The sequence below is a fragment of the Artemia franciscana genome, chromosome 5, assembly GCF_032884065.1.
Source record: "Artemia franciscana chromosome 5, ASM3288406v1, whole genome shotgun sequence".
Taxonomy (NCBI): domain Eukaryota; kingdom Metazoa; phylum Arthropoda; class Branchiopoda; order Anostraca; family Artemiidae; genus Artemia; species Artemia franciscana.
The window spans coordinates 29,767,687-29,791,251 of NC_088867.1; the positions used below are offsets into that span (position 1 = coordinate 29,767,687).

Sequence of the window (23,565 nt, forward strand, 5' to 3'; positions counted from 1 at the left end):
TACCCAACATTTCAAATGTTTTCTCTGCAATGTGCGTATTAGTATCTCTTTTTTAAAATTTTGCCCCCCTTTCCAGGTCTCAATTTATATTCCTGTGTGCGTCCCCTGTAAACTTGGATTTGTAGTAATGCGTTAGATAGTCCATGCTCGCTTTTGGATGCTTACTTCACGGTCACCCAAATTAAAATTTTGTTATAAGGACAAGCAAGGTTTTGATGAAGGTAAATCAACGTTGCTAGTTAAATTTGTACTAGAGAACAGATGAGGCTTCAACATTTTTGTTTGGTGGGGGGGGGGGGGTCTGGAAAACAGGTTAAAGACCAGTTTCATGCCGAATATTGGAAATTTGTCCTTGACGTACTTAAGCTTTATTCTCTTTGTCTCCATAGAAAGTGTAGAATGTAGCACCTTCCCTCCCTATAATGTTAGTGTGGATCACGCTGTCCGCTAGAAAAAGAAAAATGAGATACTCAAGTTTCAGGAAACAAGAAAAAAAGACCATTTTACTTTTAAAGTTTTTGTAGATGAATTTTATATTATGAATGAAGGAAATGAAACTAAATTATTAGAGTAAAGAGTTGAACATACTCATGTCTCGTATTAATGTACTCATATAATCATGAATTAATTATTTAACCTCCGAAAGCTCCAAGCAGCTAAACATGGCCAAGTATTTTTTTATTCTTGATTTCAGGAATAAATCCGAGAAAGGAAGAGAGATCACATTCCACTGGTAAATGAGGTAGCTCCATTATGATAAGCTGCAGAGCAAAATTGTTATCTTTTGTAGGCTTTTTGTTTTGTCTTTCTGTTCGTTGTGATAACAAATGGTACAGTTTCTAAGAAATGGTCGCATACGACAGGAGCACAGGGTGTACCCCCCAGGCAATAATCATCAGTTTGCAAATATTCACTAAGCTATGAATCTCGTTTAATATAACCGTTCGTCCGGTTTTAGTGCTCCTTCCCCTCCCAAAATGTAATCTCTTCCTTGAAGTTTTAGACCTGTAAATTAAGAACGGTGCTTTTGAGGATGTTCTTAATTTTATTATTTGGGTTCTACTGGAAAACAATATTGGCTATTTTCCACAATTTATGCGTTTAAATTTCGCAATGCTTAGATTACGCAGGAAACGTCTTCAGTGACTGTTCGTGCTTTATGGAACAGTTGTAAAATATTTGTTTAACGAAATATTTGAAAAGTGACGGAAGAAGAGAGGAACTAGAAAACCTCTTACTATGAAATTCTCATCAATTTCATCATAATTTTCTGCAATTTCATGTAAATCTTATTTTCTTTGCCATTTTTGGAGTTTTTCCTCCTCTCCTAGATAATTTTTAAGCGATATTTTGTGTTTATAAGTAATATGCTTTGCTTGTCAAACCCTCAGAAACTGTCTATGGATGCTGAAGTTTTTGATGCAATTCATGACCTTCGCTTATTCTTACCCACTTATCCTCATTTACATTAGTTACGTAGTTTTTTTTTCGCTCAAGTGCTGAAATACTTTTTCATGTAAATAAAAAAAAAAAAAACAGATGTCAGACAAATTTCCGAGTTTTCAATGCATGGGCATGAATTCTACCCTAAAATTATGGTCAAGTTAAAAAAGTATTGCTAAATTACATTGTGTCCGCTTAGTGAGAGAAATAGCGAAAATTAGATTTTTGTGCTTTCGATTTGAATCCTTGATTTCAATGGGTTTGATGTTCCATTGCCAGTATAACATTCAAGCCCCTTGACCCTGACCAAAAACCATTTCTTTTTTGAAGCTGATTATCTTTATTTAGTTTTTTTGTTCAAGTGAATGGGTTTCTGAAACTATAATAGCACTTGCCTTTCGATTCCAAACAGATCTGGCAGATTCCTCAACTCGGTTAGATAGGGAAGTAATCTTGTCTTGATAAAAACAAGGAGTTTATCGGATCCTCTTTAATTAGCTAAAGTTGACATCCTTTCGTAATGAAAATTAGAAAGTGAAAAATGAATTGGATGACACTTTCTTAATAAAACAGGCCTAAAGACTTGGTTCACCTCGGCTATGGCAAGGCAGGTCTGTATTCATCAGAAGCAGAAACACTCCTGGCCAGATTGCCCAAAATTTTTGGCCACATTGGCGAAAAAATGTTTCAGTAGGAATTAAAAACTAAAGAAGTATCACATTTGAGATGCTTTTAACCATGAAAATATAGAGGAACTCTGCAAGCCCACCCTGATTAAATTATATAGATCTGATGCAGTTTTAAAGGCTCACTGACAATATCTTGGGTATTATTATAGTAAGATGCTATTTAACTCCACATTTATTTGTGTATATATTTTGAACTTTTGGATAATGAAAGCTACTGAGGTTTTAGACCAATGTTGTTTTTTGTTTTTTTTCATGAGCAGTGCCGTTTGAAAAACGACCAAATTCATTCACATATCATGACTTAATTAAAGCAGTAGAAATGCGATGCTATCAAACTACAGGTGATAAAATATAATTTAAAAAACTTAATAAGCCTTCTTAAATAATAATTCTAAGCTCTGAGTATACTTTTACACACCAATAAGTCTTCTACATGTGGATACATGAATATGTACATAGTACACAATAATAGGCTGGAAACGACGTCACAAATAGCAGTATGAAGGCAGAAGAATCTTAATTGGCAAGAGCCGAAGGCTAGTGCTGCCGAACGTAATGACCAAAGTGCGTGGATGGAGGTGATTCATATTTGCAAGGGGTAAAGGTCCAAGCTCGTCATTGGCAAGGGGTGGAGGCCCAAATTTGGGAGGAAAACCTTGTATATCACATATAACCACTGTCCCACCTCTAAGAGAATTGGAAATCATCCCAGTTCAGGATATCCCTAGATAAGAAATGTCAGTTAAGGTACGACACGGGAACTCTCCATTGTGTAAATCATATGCTATTTACAATGTTGTTTTGACCACCCTTCAAGGGGCACCAATTAACGAAAATGTTGGGGGATAAGAATTTTCTTTTCAGTCAAGGTGCACAAAAATTTTTTTTTTAATATAAAAGGAGTTTTCTTATTGATTTCTTCAATGAAAATGAAAAAAAGAATGTTTTTCAATTGGCGCCCCTGATCCATTCCTGCCTTAGACTATGGCCCGCTCTAACCCTAGTCTTGTTCATCATCACCCCATTACCGACACTTCGACCTGACCTCGATATTACTCTATATCTCTGATAACGCCCCTCTCTCACCACTTCTTCACCTATTTGTGTCAATAAGCATATTAGTGTAATCTTTTAGGGTATACATAATTTTTTTTTCTCGAATAAGGGAAGACCTATCTCCATCCAGTAACCTTATTCCATGCTTCGTCCAAAAACACTCTAGGAATGAAGGGAGGTTAGAGACTAATTTCTACACCGCCCCTCTCCTAAGCTCTTTCTTTATTGATAATCGGGAGGTTCTCTGAGAATCAGAAATTTTGGGAATAGAAATACACTTTTAAAGGCTTCAGACACTCCCCCCCCCACCTCCCTTTCAAAAAGTTCTAATGTCCCTGCTCCACTATAACTAATGAGCAATTATGCATCGCTATCAGTAATTTTATTAAGCACTAAATGTGTCAACTTAGTTAAATAAGCTTTAAAATAAATGTCTATACTAACCGTTGATTTTGGGTTGACTACTTGCATCATTAGGAACAAATATGCCACCGTGCGGCATTACCACCTCTGAAACTAAGAAGATCAAAATTTGCTTTTGGATAATTTAATTTTGAGTGGCTATTTCAGAATTTTTGCTTGATAGGCTTTTAATCCTCTTAGAGCCAGAATTGCTGTTTTTGGCCGCAAAATGGCAGAAAATGCTACTGTACTCTGGTACAGTCATTTCTTATTTCTTAAAACGGGTACTGGACCTTTAAATCTCCGTTCCAATAAGCCTTTTGCCGATGTCTTAGAACCATTGCTTCGATAGGGTCATCCATAGGGAAAAAAAGACAACAACAAATAGACAAATAAAAACGGATCCATGATCATAATTTTCTGATAAATACTTGAGATAATCTGTATCATGGTTTTCAAGGAGAGTTTTTCAACATTACATATTTTTTTTAGCAGGTGGTCCCCCTCATTCATCCTTTCCCCTGTCAGTGCAGGCATGCATATGAATGTAATTTTCTATGCCACGCTTAAAATAGTTCTGCAGTACTAAGGGAGCTGTCCTCCCACAGTGCCTATATTGTAGGCTTAGTCCCAAAAAATTCCTTAGAATGAAGCGAGATTTGAGGGAAATCCTCGCCCCTCCTTATCTTTCTACGTTTATCTGCAAGCTCATTGAATTTCAGAAGATTTGAGAGAAGGGCCTCAGAACGCATTTTTTGAGGCTTTAGATAACCCCGTCCAGAAAGATAAACTCCGCATCATCCGCATTGGCTGCCGCAAAACTATATACCTCTGTACGTAATTGTTTATGAAGAGTCATCTTAATTAATTCGGTTAAACAAAGTTTAAATGGAATTATCTATATTAACCGTATATTATGTATAGACCACACAGAGATTTAGGAGCCAATGTCCCACCTTATGGCATTATGATCTTGGAAGCTTAATTAAACAAACTTTTGCATACGGATTAATGAGGTTCGCGTAGCGCAGGTACCGATCTCTTGATGCTAATTCGGCAATGCTAAACATGGTTGGGGGCAAATCGTCGGACGCTTTTCGTGTTTTTCCCTAGATTCCTATAGGTACCATTTGAGCAACTGATTATATTGGTTTGCCACTAAATTCTTTCACTAAAAGGGATGAGAGCGGGATATTGGGAAGCTCGCAGCCCCCTCATACATAGGATAATTTTTGCTGGCTGTAAGTTTTTATACTGACCTTTACTTTCATTTAGGCAGTTGTTCTTTTGTATTTGTTAGTTTTAATGGCGAATGAACCATCGCGTGAAATTGTTTCTTTTGTTTTTTTTAGGCACAAAAAGGCCAAAAACGTTGCTGCAGCGCTCTTTTGTTACTGAAAAAGAGCATTAAGATAAACACAAACCTTGCCAGTTTATCAGATGTTAGTTTATTCGTTTTCTTGTATAGCAGTTATCTTTTTCTTGTTTATTTATGGACGTTTTAATTTGTTAAAGTTAATTTTTCTTCATGTATTCCCGCTACCTTTTCCTCCGTTAATAAATAAATTCTTTCGGACATAACAGAAATAGTTGGTTTTATTTGTACCAAAAACATTATTCTTTTTTTCCTTTGAAGTTCACGGTTTTATTAAAAGTTTTACCCATTTCTCAATGTGTGTATGTCCTTTCAATGGCGGAATGCGTTGGTGGTAGTGAGGTAGCTTTATTTTCTTTTTCTTTATTTTCATCAAATGTGGAAATTATGTAAATGCTTTCAAATTATAATTTCTTCTCTCAAAGCATCTAAGGCCCTAATACGAAATTTTATTAGAAAACAAACCCGGCTAAAATTTATAACATGAAAAGATTGATTATAATGGAATAGTCAAAGGAAAAACACTTGATCCACTTCAGGTAGTAAATCCACACGAACTGCAAGTATTGACTCGCATTAATAGACAGCACAGTACACCAAGTGGGAAAAACAGGATTGCTATGAATATAGCACAGCAAGGAAAGTGACCAACCATCACACCATTCTGAAAAAAAAGGAAATTCAATGCCGTGTGTGCCTGCAAGCGCACAAAAAATACTCGTTCTAACTTAAATACGCCATACACAAACTCCATATATTAAAGTGTATTCCGACTTATTAAACTACAGATATTGACGGACATCACGCTTTTCTTATATCATACTAAACATCAACAAGAATAAAGTTAGAAATATGAATGGTTAAGTTTAAATCACTTTCATGGTAACAAACAGGAGAAAGCGGGGCCAATTTTTGTTCTATAAGACAGGCAATCCTACATGATGGACTTCCAGATTTTCTTACGAACGCTTTTTATTAAAACTAAATGGTTATTGGCTCCTGCATAAGGAGCTAAGGCTTACTGATAACAACATATGATCCTTGAGGAACAGTACTAAAAAATCCGACAATTTTTTTGAATTAAAGAATGATTCTCATCCTTAACTTCTTAACTGGCTAGAGTAAGTAACTCTTAACTGTACATTGTACATACTTATCACAGTAGCTTGTTTTTTAAGTAAAGCTCTTTAATTCGTTCTACTTCCTAAAATCCTTCCTAAAGTTGTATGATCTGTCAAATCAATTTGGTTTTAAGTCATGTATGCGCTGCCAACATGCACATCGTTTGCTCAGCTCGTTACTACGTCTAGCACAGAGAGATGGTTCTGAAGTCCGTTTTTGTGCACTATATGTCTCTTAAGCTTTTCATGCGGTCCACCAAAATCAGTTAAGCCATTGATAAGTTCCTTTAATGTATTTGTCCTTCAATACCTGGTATGCTAATTCATACTTTCGAGTTAGGTTAGGGGACACTTCTGTTGGGAATGTAACCATTCTTTTCTGGTGCCCGACGAGATGGTGTTCTGTGACCATATCTCTTCAACGCGATTCTGTTCTTTCTCATATTACTTCATCATGTGTTAAGCGCCTGACAGATTGATCTTACATTGCGTATACATATGATGTGTTACTTATTAGCCGTGCTAATTTTAGCCTAGTAAAATCGATATGCCTGATTTCTAAGCCTTCTGACGAAATATGCCTGAAACTGAACACTGCAAAGTGTGTATGGCTAGTTTTTAATACTAAACGTGATTTAACAGCGAAACAGTGATTTAGATTGCTGATCATTTTCAGTTAAGCTTGTTTCTTCGTCTCGTTGGCTTGGGATCAATATTTGTCTTTCGTTTCTAATATCTGTTCTAGTTGCTGACGTTAAAAAAATAAATAAATATAAAATCAACTTAAGGCAGTCTGTGCAAAAATAGTCCCAAAACGAGGCCCTTTCTCCTCTTAAGTTTATTAAACTTTCTTCAACGTTAGAAAACGAAAGAAACGGCAGTGAAATGTAGAATTTCCAGAATTAAAATGTTGTGTCGGTAAATTACATGTTTTATAATTGGCTTCTAATCTCAATTACAGTTTTTATCAAAGAATTTTTTAGCCTATTGGCGACAATTTGACGCTGTTATTAAGAATTAGAAGTCTAAGAAAAAACATATTACGGAAGGTACGTAGATGAATAATTAAAGTTATGAAGTCGAAATTATAGTCTGAATGATCTAAAACCGAAAACAAAGTACATCATATAAATATTCCAGACTGTCTTTCAAACATCTTATAAAACAATTATCGAGGGGTTTTCAAACTGATTAATCTTTAAACAAACATACGATAAGCAAATGCCTCAAATATCGTCAAAATTGGTATTTATGGATTTTAAAGTCATGAATTGTTGTATGAATTGTTACCCTTGGCAAAGAGTACAAGTAATGATCTTTGATTTCCGCAAAAGGTGATATTTTAAGATCTTTTTATATTTCCAAAACAAATATGAGACTAAAGTCATGCTATGGATTCCTGAAATCAAAATGCAAAGTGTAACCTCCAAGTTTCACAATTGACTTACGATTTCTAACACTATAAAACACTTCGTGGTAACTAAGTGTAAGTAAGGAGCAATCCAGCTCAATAGTGATCGAAACTCTAAAAATAGAATTTTGATACTAATAGATATATCAAAAGAATTGGATTTTTATGCTGATTCCAAATATCTAAATTTCATCAAGTCTAATCTTGCCCACCAAAAGGTATGAGCCTGAAAAAATTAACCATATTTTCAAAAAAAGTGGGAAACACCCTCTGAAAGTCAGAGAATCTTACTGAAAATCACACCGCCCGATTCAGCGTATCAGAGAACCTTACTGTAGAAATTTTAAGCTCCTATCTAAAAAATTTGGAATTTTGTATTTTTTGCCAGAAGAAAGATCCCGGATGTTCTATAACATCGCGAGAGGGCTCATTCGAACAGAAATTAAAAGTCCTAGTGCCCTTTGTCAGTGACTCAAAAATTGGAGGGCAACTAGGCCCCCTCCCACGCTCATTTTTTTCCCAGAGTCACCCGATCAAAATTTTGAGATAGCTATTCTCTTCCGCATAGTCGAAAAATTTTATAATTATGTCTTTGAGGATGATTTAATTCCCCACGGTCCCCGGGGAAGGGCTGCAAGTTATGAACTTTGCCCATTGTTTACATAATAGTAATGGTTATAATATAATAATTTATAGGATCGATAAATTTCCGGTTTTCCGGATGAAGAATGATAGACTGCCAAAAATTGTCCTTGTTGGCGAACCCCCTAGGGCCAAACGAAAGCAGCTCCTCCTGGAATGTGGTGAGATAGGTGATTTAGAAATGAAAGACTTAAATGAAATAAGAAGTTCTCGGGAGAGTATAAAGAGGGATGCTTTGAATAGATTGGGATGGAGGAGAAGTATCCGTAGCTGTGTTGGCCTCTGGCGACTTGGTGATGCAGTGAGTGGTTAACAGTAGTATGGTAGTAGCATGTTTGATTACCTTAAGTTTGTACACAGTACTTGTAACATAGGGCATACATGCCAATTAGACCTCAAAGGTGATATTCCAAAGATTTGCAAGTTAGTTTTCTTTAAAAAAAAACTCATTTTATTAGCAGACTTAGCATTCCTTGTAGCATTTATTCAAAATATGTTTTTACACTTACCCTACAACTCGGACAACCATTGGCTAAAATAACTGTAGTTGATGGGACAGTTTGGATCCGGACAACTTGAGGTTGAGGCTGAGGTTGATATTGTGGCTGGGGCTGAGCATAGTTGAATCCTATCGGAGGAGGTTCTTGAGAAGAATAAGGAGGTGGTGCTGCAAAAGAAAATATAAGATTTTTTTCAACACTAATAAGCCTCAATATTAAATTTTTGTTTCAAGGCAAAGAACCAAAAAAGGCGACATGAAGAAAACATTGTCAGCAAACAAATGTAAAAAGATAAAACAACGGTTAATAGTTACAACATTCCAATTGCCTAATTTACACACTGCATAGAGTAGTTGAAACGGAGGGGATTATGGGAGGGAGTTAGAAAATAACTTCCATGTGGTTACTTGACAATCCTCTTGTAGCCCATTATAAAGGCAAAGCCTCGGCTGCAGTTCTTCAAAGTCCTTTGAGCTATTCGAAAAATGTAGTAAAGGAAAGCGAAAAATATGAAAACAGCCAAATAGCTTCTTTTGATAATATGAATAGAAAGAAACAGACAAATGTATTAAAAAATTTGTAACTTCTATTTTGCAAATTGCTTCTTTTTTACACATAGGCAAGAATGATGTCTTTTCAAAAGAGCAAAAATAAGGTGATGTTCAGACGCTTGACCTGGTTCTGGATTAAGTCTGAAAGTCTTCCTCAGATGGGTCAGCAGTTTCAAATCCTGTCTGGAGAGACTTCTTTCACCATTGTTGAAGATTTAACCAATCAGATCCATAAGAATCAGCGGAACCTTTTGAATAAGGACATAACATTTAAGGCTCTAATTTTGTGGTTCTGATTTATTCTGTAATAAAAACCAGGTATTTTTGGATTTTAGTGTAGAACTCGTTCAGACAAAATTTTGAGACACCCATTTTGTTCAGAAGAGTAGAACGGTCCAGTAACTATATCTAAAGGGATTTTGGGTATGTCAACCCCCATCATTATGCTATTGGCCCATTATGCTTTAAAACTAATAAAAAGCCACTGCGTGTATGGTTGCCAATAAGACACCTCAGAAATATATCGAGAACGACTGAGAGTATTAAGTTGAAACTTTCGGGGGCTACTACTATTATTACTTTTACTCTTATAACTTAAATAAATCAGAAGAGTGTAAGTGCATCCAGGTTGTCAAAGAGCATATAAAGAATTTTTGGGGAATGATACTAAATTTTATTTTTCAGGTCAACTTGAGGAGGTATAAAATTAAATTAAACAATACTATTTGTGTCAGGATTAAAAAATTTGAAAAAGTTTCTCCAACATACAAATAGCAATTCGAGCTCTGGATTCTTATTGAATAAAAATCGAAAAGATATAATTTTTTTCCATTAAGATGACTATGTCAATAATCAACGAACCGAAATTTATTTTTTCAATATTTTCCGTAAAACGAGTTTTTCAAAGAAAAGCAAAGAGCTCCATGAAACCAAAAATGAATAGAAATAAAGTCAAATAATCTGCCAAGCTTAAAACTACCACAAATCACCATCAATAAATAAATGAAACCCAAAACGAACAGAAATTTTAATAATTGACCGAGTCAAACTCAGAATGAGCAGGCAATTAACATGAATAGGGCTGACAACCCCCATGCCTTCCCTAGATAGGAATGTAATTTGCACTTTACTGAAAACAAAATAAACTTTAAATATTTTCAATTTTTTTACTTTAATAAATAAAAAAAAATGGTAATACATGGGGGTTGTCAGCCCTACTCATGTTAATTTCTGCTCGTTTTGAATTTGACTCAGTTATTTATTGTAGTAACAGAGAAATGGCTAAACTAATAATCAAAATTGTTATATCTATGAGAAGCTAAGCGATTATTCTATGTAATACCTTACACCCCATTGAAAACTAAAAAGAACTAAAACAGAAAAGTAAGAAAAAGTATGTTTATTTGCCAAAAAAAAATCAGAATTCCATGGGACCGTTGGTTCAAATTTTGAACTTCTGGTATAGTTTCCAAAACCTTCACAGTCCGCAAGCACACAGGTCAAAAATAGCGAGACTGGGAGCTTACGCAAATGAAGCATGTGGATCAAATTATCCACCCTATTGTTGAGGAAAATACCTGCAGCAACAGTCCCAAAAAAATATATAAAATATTCCAGGAGCTATTATGTCTTCTTTATAAGAGGGAAAAAGCAAGCTTTAGCTTACACGCAAGCACACTAACGAGGCGAATTGATACTGAAGCTAAGTAATTTGCCAATGACAAGATTCGGGTCTAGGTCAAAGACCCAGGACGAACCCATGTTTAAAGCGAACGTTCTTGCAGAAAAGAATAGGAGGAAGAGATCGATCTGATGACTGCAAATATAAAATTCCAGCTAGTGTCTGACATTTTATACTTAATTTCAGGATCTGATTTTAAAAAGAACTTTATTAGCAATAAAAGATTGATCTGTCAGGTTAATATTTGATGCATTTAATACAGAGAATTGTTGGATTCCTGTGACAGAGATTCACTATCAACAAACAGCAGAGGAAGTTAAACTCAACAGCTATTTTGGCAGAATTCAAGGGTTTATCGTCCAATTCCACTCAAAGTGGTTTTTCTATGCTTCTCTATGTAACTAATTTTTTATACAGATGCATTTTACAGCTAAACAATAAAGAAGGTAGTTTTCTTGTAGACCAAGCAGTATGATAAATGCTAACATTACGTTAGTTATTTATAAAATAGAAGTAGTCTGAAAATTATTAGCAGGCTGGTAAATAATCTGTCACCAGCACTCGCTTCCCCACCAATAAATGAATATTGGCAAGTAGCACCCCTGTATCCAACAGGAAAGTCGCAAAGTTCAACATCATCATGTTAAAAAAAAACTAATACTACTGTGATGAAAAGAAATTGAGTTGTTTGTAAATACATAGGTTCCTAAAATCATGCAAACTGAAAATCCTTACTCGTCTCTGATTCTAACAAAGTGTGACGCGTCCACAAACTATGATTTTCACGTTTAGTATATTTTAAGCTTTCGTATCTATTGCAATATTAGCCTCACATTCGTAGTCAGCAAGCAAAGTAATCTTTATAAACCAGTGTTGCGCGAAGTCGAAGACCATTCAGGAGATATGGGAGGGTTATGATCCAGGGGCCTCGATATGAGCCCCTCGTTCACTCAGATTGAAAATCCTTGCATGGCAGTAATTTCAAAAAGCTGTAACATGTCAATCTTTGTGTTAGAATTAAGATCATTTGAGTAATATTACAGCTTTGGGACTTCCCTATTGTACCAGCCGCCTTGATTGAAAACCTTGCCGACACAAGAGTTTTCTTTTCACTTGAACGTAAGGACCAACATCGGAACCAAAAACGAACAGAAATTATAATGTACAAGACGGAGACTGCAAATCCTCAAACCAATGTTGTTTTTTTTTTGCACTAATTTTTTTTCAATGCATCAAGAGAACAAAAGAACAATGTAATTGATTAGCAACAATTTTGGATTTTACTAGAATTTTTGTATCATGTAAGGAATATTTTTGTTTTGTACGAACCATTTTTGATTTTCTTTCAACTTTGTGTATCCTAAACTATGTTCTATGTCGTTAGCATTTTTTGTGTTTTAAAGCAAGTATTTAGTATTTTTGCAGCAACTATTTTTCATTCTGTTAGAACTATTTTGGATTTGTGTACAGTATTTTTTGTATTTATGAGAATAATTTTGTTTTTGTACGAACTGTTTTGGATTTTATTTGGACTTTTTGTATTTGCAAGAATTATTTTTGTTTTGTATGAACTATTTTTGGATTTTGTTTAAACATTGTTGTATTCTGAAGAACTATTTTGGATATTGTTAGACGTTTTGTGTTTTGTAACAAGTATTTTGCAGCAACCACTTTCTATTCTGTTAGCACTATTTGTGTCTCCCAGGTGTGTGTGAAAACGTTGCGTTGTGCCATTCTGCTCTCGAGATTGGAGTTTTTCATGCCCTGGATCTATTAAACTTGGGGAAAGTAACGTAAAATATGAAAAAATTATTAGAATATGGAAAATCATCGCTTAAAATCTTTAAAAGCTAGTTTGTCCTTAGTCAAAATGGCCCTCAGATATAATAAACTAGCTATTGTCGATGAACAGCCTTAGTGTACCAGTGAAAGCCCCATAAAATCTTTGAGCCAATGGAGCTTGGAGCGTAATTGTTGGAGTCGGAACCGTGGAATTGGGGGACAAAAGCGTGGGAGCCGGAACTGACGGAACCAGAATTGGTGGAACCGTGACTGGGATTGGAACCGGGGTCAGAGCCAGCAGAATTAGATTTGGAATCGCTTTAAGTGGGGCTAGAAGCGGGGGAAGCGGAATTGGATATCATTGTATTTAAAAAACCTAAAAATACCTATGGGTAATATGATTGGCTTGTAAAAACACAAAGCAATGGATTTGACGTATGATTCATATTAAGAAAATATCTGAAAACACTTTTGGAATGTTAATAGTTGCCATAGGGTGCCACGAGCCATGTTCCCACTGTCACAATAAAAAACATCTGTCAGGATATTCAAATGTCAGAAAACGCTTAAGTGTTGATGCCAGGTGTCACAAAGTGCCATCGGACAGCCAAATTGTGCCACGCTGGCGTGAATTGCCACGACTCATCAGAAGAAACACTATTGGGAATTTTCCTTTAAGTTTAAACGATCGATTTTAGTGCATACGCTTTGCATGTTTTTTTTTTGCAGAAAAATGGTTGAAAATTCCTTAGGAACGATAGTATAAGCCAGAGGGTGCAACGGGCCAAGAATAGAGTGTCAGGGTGGCGTCAATTGTCTTGGACTGTTATTTTCTAACGATGAATTGGAAAGTCCAGTTGCTCAAACAAAAATAATGGTCGATTTTAATTTATTGGGCTATTTTTATAGGAAAATGCTTTAGGAATAAGTGGTAAGCCCGTAGTTCAAATAAAAAAAAAACATCTATAAGGATATTCAAACGTGTAAAAACACTTTAGAAAATTACATTGTGTGCCAAACGAACCCCACAGACCATCTGTATAATGCCATGGTAGACCGTGAACAACCATGGGGGCATTTTGGTGGGATTGGCTAGCGAAAACGCAAACCAATGGATTTAAAACATGATTTATATCAATAAAATGGCTGAAAGTGTTTTAGGAATTATAAATAAGTATCACAGGGGTTACTTGACACTATTACCGAGAATGCAGAGAATGTCGGGCTAAAGATAAACATTGACAAATCGAAGTGCATGGCCATCACAACCTCGCCACTTGTTCTCCATTGCAAAAACAAGGATCTAGAACAAGTCCAGGAGTTCAAGTACCTGGGTAGCTGGATTGATTGTGATGGAGAGATCTCGACCGAGATTAAACGTATAATTGGACAAGCTACAGGTGCCTTCAATAGATTGAAGCCTATTTGTAGAAGTAATAAATATTCAATGCGACTGAGGCTTCGACTCTTCAACAGCAATGTACTCTCAATTCTCCTTTACGCAAGCGAATGTTGGAAAATAAACACCCAGCTTGGAAAAAGGATCCTTGCATTTGAAAATATGAGCCTCAGAAGAATGTTAAATACAAGCTGGCAACAAAAAATTACAAATGCAGAAATACGCAGAAAAACAGGTCAACCTCCAGTCATTGAGTTGCTGAAAAGAAGGCAGTGGACATACCTGGGACACGTTCTTCGTATGGAAGAGAGCCACCTTTCTCGAACAACCTATGAATGGAAGCCAGATGGTAGAAGAAAGAGAGGCCGCCCCAAAAATACATTGAGACGAACACATGACCGAGATCTGAGGAAGGCCGGCACCTCACTAATACCTGAATGGGAAGACGTCATCGCTGCAGCACCAGTGCGAGACGAATGGAGAGGCTTTGTCGACGCCCTATGCGCCACCGATGGCGCTGGAGGAACTAAGGTCTAAGGTAATCACAGGGGTGCCATTGGCTACCCACAGAGTGCCATGGTGGTGTGAACTGTTAAAAGAGCCTTAGGAATGATATTGTGCACCACAGGGTGCCACGGGACAGCCAGAGAGTACCACGGTGGCGTGAACTTCTTGGACTATCATGTTCTAACAATGATACGGAAAGTACTGCTGTTCAAATAAAAATAACGGTCAAAATTAGTTTTTAGGGCTATTTTCGTAGGAAAATGGTTAAAAATGCTTCAGGAACGATAGTATATGTCACATGGGCACCGCAAGCCACCCATAGAGTGCCACGGTGGCGGGATCTAAAATGGTTGAAAATCCTCTAGGAATGATATTGTGCGCCACAGGGGTGCCACGGGACAGCCATAGAGTACCACGGGATGTGAACCTCTTGGACTATCATGTTCTAACAATGAAATGGGAAGTCCCGCATTTCAAATAAAAATAACGGTCAGTTTCAATTTATAGGGCTATTTTCGTAGGAGAATGGTAAAAAAATGCTTGAGGAACGATACTATATATCGCAGGGGTACGTTCTAACAATGAAATGGAAAGTCCCGCTGTTCAAATAAAAACAATGATCAACTTTAGTTTATAGGGCTATTTTGGTAGAAAAATGGTTGAAAATGCTCTACAAATGATAATACGTATCACAGGGGGTGCCACGGTCCAGCCGTGGTGTGCCACGGTGGCGTGAACTGTCTTGGACTATCACATTCTAAGAACGAAATGGGAAGTCCCGCTGTTGAAATAAAATGAATGGTCAATTTAGTTTATAGGGCTGTTTTTGTAGGAAAATGGTTAAAAATGCTTTAGGAAGGTGCCACGGGCCAGTAATAGTGTCCGACAGTGGCATGAACTGCCATGAGGGTATCACGGAGGGTTGGCTTGCGAAAACACAAAGCAATGTATTCAAAGCATAATTTATATCAAGAAATATCTTTAAAACGCCTTAAGAATGATAATATGTATCACAGGCCAGCCAAATAGTGCCACAATGGGAATGAGGTGTGTTGATGCTCGAATACCGAAGGAAATATGCAAATCAATGTTTCAAACTTTGGTTTTTCTCGAAACGAGATGAAAATAAACAAATCCATGCTTCAAAACGAGTTGCGTTTGCTTAAAAAATATGGATGTTTGTGACAAAAAATGGATTCGTTCTTGAAATACAACTTATGAGACCCAGAGTGTCACATGTCAAGAACAGTCACTGCTTATAGATGGTAATTCATTTCTTGTTATCTTGTCTAATGGTTTCATCGTTTGCTCTGAGCAATAGATCAAACAAACAGTAGCATCACTCTCATTCAAATTTACCACAAACTATAATTTAACATCCGCGTGTGTGTCAAATGTGTAACAATAATACACTTTAAACATGCATAAGTATTACATAACACCCACGTGTGCACAATACGTCATCCTCAGTTAAAACCAGGGGTTCCACACTCGACTACCGGCCCCGTGAGGGTTTTTCCTACTTGGTCCTCGTAGGTTTTGAAACAATTAACACAGCAACCTTGTAAGAATTCTCGAAGAAAAAACGCATTAAAGAAAAGAATGTCTCGAGGAAAACAAGTTTCTTGAGGAAAAAAAAATCTCAAAGAAAAAGAAATATCTCGAAACAAAAAAAACACCTTGAAGAAAAAACACTTTGAAGAAAAAAACACCTTGAAGAAAAAGAAAAACGCCTTGAATAAAAATTATATCGAAAAAAAATATTGTTCTTAGTTATTACATAACACCCATGTGATCACCATCCTAAATTACAAGGGGGGTTCCTCACTTGAATAGTGGCCGTGAGCTCTAGCAAAACAAGTCACGCGAGATTACGTCACCCTCAGTTACGACCGGGGGTTTCCCACTTGACTAGGGCCTCTTGAGCTCTAGCCAAACATGTCCACGCGAGATTATGACATCCTCTGTAAATTTGCATAGGTAATCAATTACGTAACAATCAAGGAAAAACACTCCCTACAGTATTACATAACACTCAGGTGTGCATAATCAATAACACCTACGTCTTGAGGGAATCACTGTTAAACTTCTTCGTGATTTAAGGCGAAGAAGAAAAGAGTAACACCTATGTGTGTTTTAAGGTGCCTATGGGGATACTACTGCTGCCCACTCCTCAATACCTTGGTCTTTGCGCTAAAGTTTGACTTTTTGTCACATTTCTTTAAGAAAGACAGCTCAAACACAAACACAGCTAATAAAAAATTTTTAAAGTACTAAACAAATTTAGTGTAAAGAGCGAGGTATTGAGGAAAGGGCAGCTCCCCTCCTCATATACAGAACAATTTCTGTTCGTTTTATGTTTTAATTTTGCGCCTTATTTTCGATTGAAAAAACATGTTTTCTGAAATTTAATTGTTTAAATTGGTGTTAAATGGAAACTTACACAACCATATGCATCTTCAAAAATTAGGAAATTACCATAACTAAATTTTTAGTGAAAAAGACCTTCATACAGCAGTTTGATAGATTTACACTTAGCGGGTGCGAAATAGGGGACGCATCTGAATAATCAGCAGAAAATGAGCGAAAAAATATATTACGATGTAGCTCTTGAAACTGTAAGTCTCCTGATTGCTGTAACAAAAGACAAAGACTGCCTTGAATCTAAACTATGCATTAATATGGATATTATACAAGTTACTCGAGGTTAAAAGCTTCAAATTATCAGTTAATTGGCTTACATTCAAAAACATATTTTCTTAGGAGGGCCAATTAGGATATCCTTTTCTGTTATATTTATACCTTTAGTTGACTATACCAATAGAATACTTTTTTTCTCCTCATTTGAAAATATCACTTTTATTACTGTATTTTTACATATTCCCAAGAGCTTATATTGGTTCAACAGCCCAACTGAACATAACGTACGGTGTTACAGCCATTTGGTTGGGCTTGTTTGTACACAGGTAATGTTTCCGCTTGTTTTTTTTTTCATGGCAGCAAAAGAGAGAATTCACGTAGCGAAAAATCTTATTGTATAATAAACAATCGAAAAATCGTAGAAAATGGAGCCAAAGGAGAAATTTTTTGTTTTTTATGTTCTTAGTGCTTTAAGAATAATTTTTTCCCTAGAGGCAGGGGTGTCAATTAGAGGGGGAATCTCCATACCTATGTTTCTAAGAAATACCTTTTTTAGTATTTAAAAAAAAAGGTAAAGAATAGGGCATTAGACTTACCGCTCAAATGCTAGGCTACCATTTCAGAATATTCATTTTCCCTTTTTCTTTGATATAAAGGTAAAGGTAAAGAATACGGCATTAGACTTTACAGTCCCTACCGGCGGTGCTTATTTCCGTTTCTGGGCCCTTCAGCCAAGAAGTGCAATGGGGAGTTGGGGACCAACCATCCTGTGTTTTCGCAAACCCTTCCTGTTTACCTTCCCCAGATTTCTCCAGGTACCTACTTAGAGCTGGTTCGACTCTGGCTAAGCTTACAGAGTCACGCCACTGACCCCCGTCCCAAACTAAACAATTGGGTACACTGGGATTCGAACCCTCGCCCTCTTAGACAAAGGATCCTGAATCCAGCGCACCAATAAAAAACTGCCTCTTTTGGATTTTGAAAATACTATTTTTTTTGTATCTTCATAAAAAATTTGAATCCCCCCCCCTACATTTTTGTAATCAGTGCCCCTAGAAGGGTCTCAAAAACTATTGAAAGGCTCAATTCTACATATTCTCTATAATAGATATTCTCTGTAAAAACATGTTCCCTATTTGAAAATGCGGACCCAAGGTAAAACAAGAGCTAAGAGCTCATATGGCACTTGTGACGAGGTCAGAAGAGCCAAGAGCTCATATGGTACGAGCTCTAGCAAAATTCTAAGAATCAATAGATTGATTTAAAAGGAAAATCAGAGGCTGAATGCCGGTCGGGATTAAAAAAAAGAGCTCTGATTCACGAGGTCCTTCTAAATATCAAAATTCATTAAGATCCCATCACCCACTTGCAAGTTAAAAATACTTCGATTTTTCTAATTTTTCCTCTCCCTTCAGCCGTCCAGATGTTCGAATCGGGGAAAACGACTTTGTCAAGTCAATTTGTACAGCTCCCTGACACGCCTACCAATTTTCATCATCCTAGCACGTCCAGAAGCACCAAACTCGCCAAAGCGCTGAACCCCACCACCTAACTCCCCCAAAGAGAGCGAATCCAGTCCGGTTACGTCAATCACGTATCTACGACATTTATAAGTATTTTCCAAGATTTCCGGTTTCCCTCTCCAACTCCCCCCAATGTCAACAGATCTGATCAGGATTTGAAATAAGAGCTCTGAGACATGAGTTCCTTCTAAATATCAAATTTCATTAAGATCCGGTCACCCGTTCTTAAGTTAAAAATACCTCAATTTTTCAAATTTTTCGAAATTAACATTCCTCAGCTTCCTCAAAGAGAACAGATCCGTTCCAATTATGTCAATCTCGTATCTATAAATTGTGCTTATTCTTCCCATCAAGTTTCTTCCCGATCTCTCCACTCTAAGCTTTTTCCAAGATTTCCAGTTTCCAAGATTTCTGTTTCCCCTCTCCAACCCCTATGTCTCCGGATCCGATTCGAATTGAAAATGGAGCATCTGAGACATAAGACTCTTCAATATATCAAGTTTCATTAAGATCCGATCACCCATTCGTAAGATATCTCGATTTCACGTTTTCCAAGAATTCTGGTTTCCTCCTCCAACTCCCTTCAATGTCACCAGATCTGGCCGGTACTTAAAATGAGAGTTCTAAAGCACAAGATCCTTCTAGATAACAAATTTCATTAAGATCTGATCACCCGTTCGTAAGTTACAAATACCTCATTTTTTCTAATTTTTCCAAATTACTCCCCCTCCCCCAACTCCACCAAAGAGCGGATCTGGTCCGGCTATGTCAGTCACCGATCTTGGACTTGTGCTTATTCTTTCCACCAAGTTTCGTCCTGATCTCTCCACTTTAAGCGTTTTCCGAGATTCCCCCCCCCCTAATGACACTGGATCCGGTTGGGATTTTAAATAAGAGATCTGAGTTTCGAAGTCCTTCTAAATATGAAATTTCATTAAGATACGGTCACTCTTTCGTAAGTTAAAAACATCTCATTTTTTCTAATTTTTTTGAATGAACCCTCCGCCCAAACTCCCCCAAAGAGAGCAGATCCGTTTCGGTTATGCCAATCAGGTATCTAGGACTTGTGCTTATTTTCCCCACCAAGTTTCATCCCGATCCCTCCACTCTAAGCATTTTACAAGATTTTAGGTTCCCCCCAACTTCCCCTTCACCGGATCCGGTCAGGATTTAAAATAAGAGCTCTGAGACATGACATCCTTCCAAACATCAAATTTCATTAAGATTCGATCACTCCTTCGTAAGTTAAAGATACCTTATTTTTCTAATTGGTCAGAATTAACCCTCCCCCCAACTCCCCCAAAGAGAGTGGACCTGTTCCGGTTATGTCAATCACGTATCTAGGACTTGTGCTTATTTTTACCACCAAGTTTCATCCCGATCCCTCCCCTCTAAGTGTTTTCCAAGATTTTAGGTTCCCCCCCTCAATTCCCCCAATGTCACCGGATCCAGTCGGGACTTGAAATAAGAGCTCTGAGACACGATATCCTTCCAAACTTCAAATTTCATTAAGATCCGATCACTCCTTCGTAAGTTAAAAATACTTCATAATTTTTCAGAATTAACCCTCCCCCTCAATTCCCCCAGACAGAGCAGATCTGTTCCGGTTATGTAAATAACGTATCTAGGACTTGTGCTTATTTTCCCCACCAAGTTTCATCCCGATCCCTCCACTCTAAGTGTTTTCCAAGATCTTAGGTTCCCCCCTCCAACCCCCCTCCCAATGTCACCGGATCTGGTCGGAATTTAAAATAAGAGCTCTGAGACACGATACCCTTTGAAACATTAAATTTCATTAAGATCCCATCACCCGTTCGTCAAGTTAAAAATACTTCATTTTTTCTATTTTTTACGAATTTACCCCCCCCCCCCTCCAGATGGCCAAATGGGTAAAACGACTATTTTTTAATTTAATCTTGTCCGGTCCCTGATACGCCTGCTAAATTTCATCGTCCTAGCTTACCTGGAAGTGCCTAAAGTAGCAAAACCGGGACAGACCGACAGACAGACAGACCGAAAGACAGACAGAATTTGCGATTGCTATATGTCACTCGGTTAATACCAAGTGCCATAAAAAGGGATGATAAACAGATGAATATAAACAAGTAGCTTACCGTAGGCTGGTGGTTTTTCGGAGTCCATTGTTTGAAGTTTGGCTTCTTAGAATGGGTCACTGAAACAAAAATAACTTTACCAAGTGTCATACTTTATTTAGTCTTTATGCAATTGCTTGGTCATTTTTTTGGAGAACAGAGATCCTACTATTAGAGCTAGCACAATATTTCAAAGATTTTTGGTCCCTACAACGAGCAGGACTAGACTTGTTTATAAACTCTATAAGAAATCGGTATTTTTTCTGCTCTTAGCGAAATACAATCTTTATCTCTTTTGGCATGCATTGGTTCAGTGCGCGATTGCCTTATGTGGACGTATCAAAAAAACTTCAAAATGTATTTCAGTAACGAGTCTGACCATCCTGTTCTGCTTGATTTCGACAATTCGTCCAACCAAGGAGGAGGTCAGATGGCTGGTCGCACATTTGTGGGTTCATGGGCCACTACTGGCTTTTTAAAAATTAGTGACTGTCTAAGGACGTCCGTATTGCATGCGGGCCATCTAATCTATCGCATAGTATCGTATTAATGCCCGAACCCCTTCATAGTCATACCTGTTAATATGAGTCGTTGTCAAGTATTGTCTGCTAAAAGTATGCCTTTTTCACAGACGTACCTTAAAGATAGAAAAATTTGCTGTTCAAAGCTTCATTCTTTTCTTTCTAATTTCATACATCTTTGCTCTGACTGGTCAACCGCCTAAAGCTTGAACATTGCTCAACTCAATAAATCGTCTGTTAGACACATTATTGACACTGTAGTCGTGTATAATATTTATTTTATCCACAAGCGCGATTATATCGTAGCACTGGCATTAAACAAACATCCTGCACTCAAGCCCAGTCAAGTGTTATCATAAGGCTTAGTTTTTCTGATAGCAGGATTAACGAATCGAACATTAACGAAGAAAACTGAAAAACCTTAACTGTATTGCTCTAACCCTAAATATTGATCGCTGGAACTGGAGCAAAGACCCTTTCTTTCTTCCTCTGCTTTTGGCGAAGTTAAAGCAAAAATTAACATAAGCAGGGCTGATAACCCCCATGCCTTTTCAAGACAAGAAAGCCATTTGCGCTTTACTGAAAAGGGAACGAAAAAAAGATACAAAAAACAAACAAATGACCGTGGTTTGTCAGTTTTGACATATACTTACATTTCTTCCTTAAGGTTTTGATAATTGTTTATTTATGAAAGTAAGAAAGGTGAAACATTTCAAACGCATTTTGTTTTCAGTGTTGAACTTGACTCGGCTATTTATTGTAATTTCCGTTCGTTTTGAGTTTCATTTGTTTATTGATCATAATTCGTGGTAGTTTTATGCTTGAAATATTATTTAACTATATTTTTGTTCATTCTTGGCTTCATCGAGCTCTTTACTTTTCTTTGAAAAACTTGTCTTGTGGAAAAAGTTTTTTCAAAACTTTAAAACTTTTAACGTTTTTCTTAAATTAATTTCTGTCCGTTTTTTATTGATATAGTCTTTTTCATGGATAAAATAATATTGTATGTCTTTTCAGTTTTTCAAGGAGGCACACTCGTGCCTCTTTAAAGAGGCGAACCACGACAATGTTAAGCGATCTTCGGTTCCAGTGGTCGCAGAGGGATGGGGAGGGATGTATTTCGTAGCCCGAGCTCCAACTAAAAAACCTACCAAATTTCATCCCCCTCCGACTTTTCCTTCATGGGGAAAATCTGGCCGAAAGTTTCGACCCCCCAACCCCAGCCCCCCTTTAACGTTGTCCGATCGAGCTGACATTCACAAGTTATTCACAAGAGCTTATCAGCATAATTTCAGCTCGATCCGATAACTTCTTCCCTTTTTTCCAGAAACCACGCATTGCCACTTAATGTTCATGTTCTTTTTTTTTCGCCACGCCTACAGGTCACAGCCGACATCGGATCTGGGTGTACGAAGACTCATTCGACGCGGAAATCTCCGAGTAATTTTGCTTGAAAGTTTCGTCGGAAAATCTTAACCCCCCGATTTTCTAGCTTAGAAAAACCCCATTTCCCTATAAGAGCCCATGTTAAGTTTTTTGTTGTTAAAAGTTACGAATTTCAACATCAAGTACATCAAAATGATCAGCTCGACATGGTGAGACTGACTGAAAGCTTCAAAAAATTCTGTCTTAATCCGTAAAATTTTTATTTGAGAAAAATGACAGAAACCCTTTTTTTCTGCCACGCCTACAGGTCACAGCCGACATCGGATCTGGGTGTACGAAGACTCATTCGACGCGGAATTCTCCGAGTAATTATCCTGGAAACTTTCGTCGGAAAATCTTAACCCCCAAATTTTCTAGCTTAGAAAAACCACTTTCCCCATTGAAGGTAAAATTTTCTCTTGTAATAACATCACTTGTTTGAAAAATTCTTACACTAACAGCAGCTTGGCGCAGCGGAAGCGTGCTGGGCCCATAACCCAGAGGTCGGTGGATCAAAACCGCTAGCTGCTAACTTTTTAAAATTTGTAAAATTAGGTAATTTTGTCAGTTTGAATTTATTGATACAGAAAGGGAGAAAATAAACATGGAAACATGTGATCAGAATTACATACTGGAATGTTCACAAGAATTTATACTGAAGCGGGGGTAAGGCTTGATGGAAGCAAGTTAAAAGAACCATTTAAATTGATTTTCTAATTGAAGCCGTTGGTGAAATTTTCTATTGTAACAACTTGTTTGATCACAAGCATAACAGCAGCTTGGCGCAGCGGAAGCGCGCTGGGC

The 23,565-nt window shown here is 37.1% G+C and overlaps 1 protein-coding gene across 1 annotated transcript in view; it reads right to left on the minus strand.

Annotated features, from left to right (window-relative positions):
• Positions 1-5,397: 5,397 nt before the first annotated feature.
• LOC136027237 (membrane protein BRI3-like) overlaps positions 5,398-23,565 on the minus strand; it is a 22,564-nt gene continuing 4,396 nt past the window's right edge. Inside the window, exons 2-4 of the mRNA XM_065704296.1 lie at positions 20,837-20,895; positions 8,649-8,806; positions 5,398-5,629 (exon numbers count right to left, since the gene is read on the minus strand). Coding sequence (XP_065560368.1) covers positions 5,501-5,629; positions 8,649-8,806; positions 20,837-20,864 — 315 coding nt within the window. The 5' untranslated portion in view covers positions 20,865-20,895 and the 3' untranslated portion in view covers positions 5,398-5,500. The remainder of the gene's footprint in view (positions 5,630-8,648; positions 8,807-20,836; positions 20,896-23,565) is intronic.